The 8,162-nt window shown below is 40.8% G+C and overlaps 1 protein-coding gene across 1 annotated transcript in view; it reads left to right on the top strand.

Moving 5' to 3' along the window:
- The window catches only part of LOC133660133 (DNA polymerase III PolC-type-like), an 8,047-nt gene extending 3,647 nt beyond the window's left edge, over positions 1-4,400 (top strand). The window contains exon 3 of the mRNA XM_062063310.1: positions 3,780-4,400. Within this exon, the coding sequence (XP_061919294.1) occupies positions 3,780-4,300 (521 nt within the window). The 3' untranslated portion in view covers positions 4,301-4,400. The remainder of the gene's footprint in view (positions 1-3,779) is intronic.
- Positions 4,401-8,162: the final 3,762 nt, after the last annotated feature.

Below are 8,162 nucleotides of genomic sequence, written 5' to 3'. Positions count from 1 at the left end.
CAATTGGCTTCCAACTATCTTTTAACTAGTTTCCAATTAGCTTTCAACTAGCCTACAATTAGCTTCCTACTATTTTTCAACTAGCTTTTAACTAGATTACAACTAGCTTTCAACTAGCTTTCAACTGACTTTCAATTATCTTCCAACTAGCTTTCAACTAGCCTCCGTCTAGCTTTCAACTATCGTTCCACTAGCTTTTAACTAGCTTCCACTAGCTTTCAACTAGATTCCAATTAGCTTCCAACTAGCTTCCAAATATTTTTCAACTAGCTTCCAACTAGTTTCCAATTAGCTTTCAACTAGCCTACAACTAACTTCCAAGTAGCCTCCAACTAGCTTCCAATTAGCTTCCGACTAGCCTCCAACTAGCTTCCAACTATCTTTCTACTAGCTTTCAACTAGATTCCAATTAGCTTCCAATTAACTTCCAACTAGGTTCTAACTAGTTTCCAATTAGCTTCCACCTATTTTTTAACTAGCTTCCAACTAGCTTCCAAATTACTTTCAATTAGCTTCCAAGTAGCTTTCAACTAGCTTCCAACTAGCTTTTACTGACTTTCAATTAGCTTCCAACTAACTCTCAACTAGCCTCCAATTAGCTTCCAACTTTCTTCCAAATATCTTTCAACTAGCTTTCAACTTGACTAGCTTTCAAATAAATTCCAATTTGCTTCCAACTAGCTTTCAACTAGCTTCCAATTAGCTTCCAACTAGCCTCCAACTATTTTTCAACTAGCTTTCAACTGACTTTCAATTAGCTTCCATCTAGCTTTCAACTAGATTCCAATTAGCTTCCAACTAGCTTCTAAATATATTTCAACTAGCTTCCGACTATTTTCTAATTAGCTTTCAACTAGCATCCTAATAGCCTCCAAGTAGCTTCCAAGTAGCCTCTAACTAGCTTCCAGCTAGCTTCCAAGTAGCTTTCAACTAGCCTCCAACTAGCTTCCAACTATCTTTCCACTAGCTTTGAACTATTTTCCAACTAGCTTTCAACTAGCCTCCAACTACTTTCCAACTATCTTTCTACGAGCTTTCAACTAGCTTCCAAGTAGCCTCCTAAGAGCTTCCAACTAATTTACAACTTGCTTTCTACTGGCTTTCAACTAGTTTCCGACTAGCTTTCAACTATCTTCCAACTAGCTTCCAACTATCTTTCCCCTAGCTTTTAACTAGCTTTCTACTAGTTTTCAACTAGCTTCCAAGTAGCCTCCAACGAGCTTCTAATTAATTTACAGCATTTTTTGTACTAGCTTTCAACTAGATTCCGACTAGCTTTCAACTAACTTCCAAGTAGCCTCCAACTAGCTTTCAACTAAACTCTAATTAGCGTCCAACTATTTTTCCACTAGCTTTCAACTAGATTCCGACTAGCTTTCAACTAACCTCCAAGTAGCCTCCAACTAGCTTTCAACTAACCTCTAATTAGCGTCCAACTATTTTTCCACTAGCTTTCAACTTGATTGCACTTAGCTTCCAACTAGCCTCCAACTATTTTTCAACTAGCTTTCAACTAACTTTCAACAGACTTTCAACTGGCTTTCAACTAGATTCCGACTAGCTTTCAACTAACTTCCAAGTAGCCTCCAACTCGTTTTCAACTAGCTTCCAACTAGCCTCTAATTAGCTTCCAACTAGCCTCCAACTATTTTTCAACTAACTTCCAACCAGCTTTCAACTGACTTTCAATTAGCTTACAACTAGCTTTCACCTAGCTTTTAGCTAGCCTCCAACCAGCTTCCAACTAGCATTCAACTGACTTTCAATTAGCTTACAACTAGCTTTCACCTAGCTTTTAGCTAGCCTCCAACTAGCTTTCAACTGACTTTCCATTAGCTTCCAACTAGCTTTCAACTAGATTCCAATTAGCTTCCAACTAGCTTCCAAATATATTTCAACTAGCTTTCAACTAGCCTCCAACTAGCTTCCAAGTAGCCTCCAACGAGCTTCCAATCAGCTTTCAACCAGCTTCCAACTAGCTTTCAACTGACTTTCAATTAGCTTACAACTAGCTTTCACCTAGCTTTTAGCTAGCCTCCAACTAGCTTTCAACTGACTTTCCATTAGCTTCCAACTAGCTTTCAACTAGATTCCAATTAGCTTCCAACTAGCTTCCAAATATATTTCAAATAGCTTTCAACTAGCCTCCAACTAGCTTCCAAGTAGCCTCCAACGAGCTTCCAATCAGCTTTCAACTAGCTTTCAGCTAGCCTCCAACTAGCTTCCAAATATCTTTCCACTTGCTTCCGATAAGCTTTCAACTAGCTTCCAAGTAGCCTCCAACTAGCTTTTAGCTAGCTTCAACGATATTTCCACTAGCTTCCAATTAGCTTTCAACTAGCTTTTAGCTAGCCTCCAACTAGCTTCCAACTATCTTTCCACTAGCTTCCAACTATCTTACAACTATCTTTTCAGTAGCTTCCAACTAGCTTTCAACTGGCCTCCAAATAGCTTCCAAGTAGCCTCCAACTAGCTTCCAACTAGCTTACAAATAACTTTCTACTAGCTTCCAACTCGCTTCCAACTCGCTTCAACATATCTTCCGACTCGGAAGTAGCACCAAAAGCAAATATTTCCTTTGAATTTGGCTGCCAACTCACCTTTGAAACCCTCGCTGGTTGCCATGGGCAACAATACATCCACTTTAAATTCAATTTGCTGGAATGGGGGGGAAAAAAATCTGTCAATTTTAGGCTAAAATGCTAGCAGCCTAAATTTGAACATCAACATTGCACTGAATTACTGAGAGTGGAAAAAGGCGACTGCAGTTCTTTTTACACTACAATTCTGCCGACTCAGCTGCCATTTTTTATTTCAAAATGTTGGCTGTCGTTTTTACAGTAAATGGTATCGCTTTTTTTTTTTTTACGGTAAAACTAACAGTTTTTGACCGTTTTTTTTTTACCGTGAAATGTAGAGTTGTAGTCTTTCCAGCGCACCACTGTCAATCTCACACTTGCCAACCCTCCCGATTTTCCCGGGAGACTCCCGAATGTCAGTGCCCCTCCCGATAATCTCCCGGGGCAACAATTCTCCCGAATTTCTCCCGATTTCCACCCGGACAACAATATTGGGGGCGTGCCTTTAGCGTCCTCTCTCACCTGAAAAGGAGACTATTATATATGTCTCTGTTATCCATAGGTTTATCTATAACTCATAAAGTAAGCAGGCACGGAGCTATTTCTCAGCGTGTGTTTATTCCAGCCGGCACGTTAATACACTGACACACAACATCCAGATTTCCCATCATGCATTGCTTCAAAACTACGGCAAGTAGTAATGTTCAAAAACATAACAGAGACGAAGCAGAAGAACGAAGAAGAGACATGGCGACGACGAGTAAGAAGAAGTACGCTTGCAAGTTCCAAAATGATTGGGAAAAATAATTTCAGTTCATCCAGGGGAAGGGGTATGCTATATATATATATATATATATATATATATATATATATATATATATATATATATATATATACACGTATCGAGAGGAGCCAGATGAGGTGGTTCGGGCATCTGGTCTGGATGCCACCCGAACGTCTCCCTAGGGAGGTGTTTCGGGCACGTCCGACCGGTAGGAGGCCACGGGGAAGACCCAGGACACGTTGGGAAGACTATGTCTCCCGGCTGGCCTGGGAACGCCTCGGGTCTCGAGGTTGGCAAGTATGGTAAATCTAGGGACTGTTTTCAAGTCCAATATGACAACAAAAGTATTCTGCACGGACATGGTGTTGGCGGCCAAGTCGTCAGAGGAGCTAACCCCCGTGTTCCCGGTCCCGCAGACACGCAGGTGTGTGACATCATCCAGATATCGGCCGTCTACGGCAAGCGGGTCTTCAACGCCTTCACCGTCCCGCGCTGCGACATCACCAAGGAGGCCGCCAGGCTGACCGGGTTCTCGGTCACGGGCGGCGCCCTGTTCCTCCACGGCGAGCCCGTGTCCACCGTCCCGCTGTGGCAGGCGCTGCTTTCCTTCATCGACTTCCTGCGCTCCTTCTGCGGGCCCGTGTACTTGGCGGCCCACAACGCCGCCCGCTTCGACGCCCCCGTGCTCAAAAGGGCGCTGAAGGAGTTCACCCTGCTGGAGCAGTTCCAGAGCCTGGTGCCCTTTTTCCTGGACACCTTCCTGCTGAGCAAGCATCTCTTCCCGCGCTTCCCCAGCTACTCTCAGAGGTACATGGTGGAGCGCTTCCTGGACAAGACCTACAACGCCCACGACGCCACGGAGGACGCCAAGATGCTGCAGGAGCTCTTTCACAAATTGAAGCCGAGCCGCAGGGTTGTGATGAACGCCTTGGTTTAGCAAAAGAAAGGGATGGATTTTTATAAATGCACCTTCACCGTCTGATGTACCGCACTCTGCTCAATCCCTTTTGTATCCATCCTCAATAAAAAGCACCTTCTTCTAACATGCCTTCATATTTCTTTGACTCAACACGACAATCCATAACATTTGATTGATTGATTGAAACTTCTATTAGTAGATTGCACAGTGAAGTACATATTCCGTACAATTGACCACTAAATGGTAACACCCAAATAAGTTTTTCAACTTGTTTAAGTCAGGGTCCACTTAAATTGATTCATGATAAAGATATATACTATAAACATAATACAGTCATCACACAAGATAATCATCAGAGTATATACATTTAATTATTTACAATCCGGGGTGTGGGATATGGAGGGGGGGGTTAAGTTTGGTTGATATCAACACTTCAGTCATCAACAATTGCATCATCAGAGAAATGGACATTGGAACAGTGTAGGCCTGACTTGGTAGGATATGTACAGCGAGTAGTGGACATAGAGAGAGAGATCAGAAATTATAAGAAAAAGTGTCTACATTTGATTATTTACAATCCAAAGAGGTACGATGAGGAAGGCGAAGGGAGGGGAGGGTGTTAGTTTAGGGTGGAAGTTGCCTGGAGGTGTTCTTTTAGTGCGGTTTTGAAGGAGGATAGAGATGCCCTTTCTTTTACACCTGTTGGGAGTGCATTCCGTATTGATGTGGCATAGAAAGAGAATGAGTTAAGACCTTAGATCGGAATCTGGGTTTAACGTGGTTAGTGGAGCTCCCTCTGGTGTTGTGGTTATGGCAGTCATTTACGTTAAAGGCCTACTGAAAGCCACTACTACCGACCACGCAGTCTGATAGTTTATATATCAATGATGAAATCTTAACATTGCAACACATGCCAATACGGCCGGGTTAACTTATAAAGTGCAATTTTAAATTTCCCGCTAAACTTCCGTTGAAAACGTCTATGTATGATGACGTATGCGCGTGACGTCAATCGTTGAAACAGAAGTATGCGGACACATTGAATCCTATACAAAAAGCTCTGTTTTCATCTCAAAATTCCACAGTATTCTGGACATCTGTGTTGGTGAATCTTTTGCAATTTGTTTAATGAACAATGAAGACTTCAAAGAAGAAAGTTGTAGGTGGGATCGGTGTATTAGCGGCTGGCTGTAGCAACACAACCAGGAGGACTTTGAGGTGGATAGCAGACGCGCTAGCCGGCAAACTCACCTTAACTTCCTCCGTCTCCGGGCCGCCGACCGCATCTGTGATCGGGTGAAGTCCTTCGTCGCACCGTCGATCGCTGGAACGCAGGTGAGCACGGGTGTTGATGAGCAGATGAGGGCTGGCTGGCGTAGGTGGATAGCTAATGTTTTTAGCATAGCTCTGTGAGGTCCGGTTGCTAAGTTAGCTTCAATGGCGTCGTTAGCAACAGCATTGTTAAGCTTCGCCAGGCTGGAAAGCATTAACCGTGTAGTTACAGGTCCATGGTTTAATAGTATTGTTGATTTTCTATCTATCCTTCCAGTCAGGGGTTTATTTCTTTTGTTTCTATATGCAGTTAAGCACAATGCTATCACGTTAGCTCCGTAGCTAAAGTGTTTCGCCGATGTATTGTCGTGGAGATAAAAGTCACTGTGAATGTCCATTTCGCGTTCTCGACTCTCATTTTCAAGAGGATATAGTATCCGAGGTGGTTTAAAATACAAATCCGTGATCCACAATAGAGAAAGTGTGGAATCCAATGAGCCAGCTTGTACCTAAGTTACAGTCAGAGCGAAAAAAGATACGTCTTGCACTGCATTCTAGTCCGTCCAAATCGCTCTAGCTGCATTGTAAACAATGGGGAAATGTGAGGAGCCTTTCAACCTTTGACGTCACGCTACTTCCGGTACAGGCAAGGCTTTTTTTTATCAGCGACCAAAAGTTGCAACTTTATCGTCGATGTTTTCTACTAAATCCTTTCAGCAAAAATATGGCAATATCGCGAAATGATCAAGTATGACACATAGAATGGATCTGCTATCCCCGTTTAAAGAAAAAAAATTCATTTCAGTAGGCCTTTAAGGAAGTAGTTTGACATGTACTTCGGTATCAGGGAGGTGTAGCGGATTTTATAGACTACGCTCAGTGCAAATTGTTTTACAAATAGTGCCGCTTATTTCATTAGCATTCTAATTTTAGCATGCTAGCTTTTTGGCTAATTTTGCATGTATACACCTCAGCGTCAAATATTTTGTTACTTGACGAATGCTATTTGTTGGCATGCTAACATTAGCATGCTAGCTTTTTTTTTTTAAAGCTAATTTTGTAGGCATACACCTCAGTCATATTTTAGTACTTAAAGCATGCTAATTTGAAACATTTTTCAGGTTTCACACCTCAAGAGTACAGTATTTTTCGGAGTATAAGTCACACCGGCCGAAAATGCATAATAAAGAAGGAAAAAAATATATATAAGTCGCACTGGAGTATAAGTCGCATTTTTGGGGGAATTTTTTTTGATAAAACCCAACACCAAGAATAGACATTTGAAAGGCAATTTAAAATAAATAAAGAATAGTGAACAACAGGCTGAATAAGTGTACGTTATATGACGCATAAATAACCAACTGAGAACATGCCTGGTATGTTAACGTAACATATTATGGTAAGAGTCATTCAAATAACTAACATATAGAACATGCTATGGGTCATTTTTTTTATATGGTGCCTTTTGCGTCCCCAGTATAAATCATGTCATATTTTCTCAAAATATTTACAATTGCTCATTCCATTAGTTTCTTTGTGTATGGTAAATTGTTGTCTATCATAAATACAGTGATATGGGCTTCAAACATTAGAATATATATTTTTTAAAGCTTTTGTTAAAGTTCTATTATGCGATTTTGCCATGTCCCTGGTGCTGTTTATTCAACTTTAATCTAGAAAATAACAAATAAAAACATATATTTTTAATTTTTTTTTGTTATGATATAATTATCATAGACAAGCTCTCTTTAGTCATATGGTGTATATTATCAAAATCGTAAAAAGAATTACAAAAAAATAAGGTTCTATGTCTGTCCCTGTGGTCGCTGTCCACTCTGTTAAGTTGCGTTACTGTCCCTTTAAGAAAACAACCACATTTGTCAGTGACATCATTCTCATCAGGTAACATCACACCAGTGGCGGGAAACTCAACTCTGGTAAGCTGTGTGGTTTTTTAGCTCTCTTACTATCTGATGTTGATGTTTTTATGAAGTGAATTTAATGTGGTTGAACATAACGTGTCCACTCTGTTAGGCCTAAATAATAAGGAGATCAATCAAATTGAAATTTTTCAAAACATGTTTGTGTGAAATTATAGATTTCTTATCAATTATTCAAGTCCATGCTAGCTGTTATGTTAACACAGGCAGGCTGAAGGCTAACTTTAGCTCAAAATGTCCACCGTGTTAGTGTCCACCGTGTTAGCCTCATTCAACTAACACGGTGGACATCAACCTAACAGAGTGGACATGTATATAGTAATGTTGACTTATCACAATGTATATGTAGTGCTATTATGCATTCAACAGCAGTTTCTTTCATAATTCTTGGTTAATCATCACTGCTGTTGCAAAATATCATATACAGCAAATACATTGGTGTTAAAAGTACAGTGTTAATGCTTTTCAGTGTGAAGTGTTACGATTTCAGTGGTAAATTCAGCATGTTCTCTCACCAATTCACAGCAGAAGCAGCATAGTATAACGGATAAGGATGCACATGTATGCTGTTATGCATATGTCCTTAACAGAGTGGACATATCCCGTGTGTCACCTCTCATTAATATAGCTAAATATACTATGATTTAGGTGCCTGAGTTCGACCAATA

The sequence above is a fragment of the Entelurus aequoreus genome, linkage group LG11, assembly GCF_033978785.1.
Source record: "Entelurus aequoreus isolate RoL-2023_Sb linkage group LG11, RoL_Eaeq_v1.1, whole genome shotgun sequence".
NCBI classification, from domain to species: domain Eukaryota; kingdom Metazoa; phylum Chordata; class Actinopteri; order Syngnathiformes; family Syngnathidae; genus Entelurus; species Entelurus aequoreus.
Note: the sequence above shows the minus strand (reverse complement) of the source record. Positions and strands in the feature narration are given on the sequence as shown.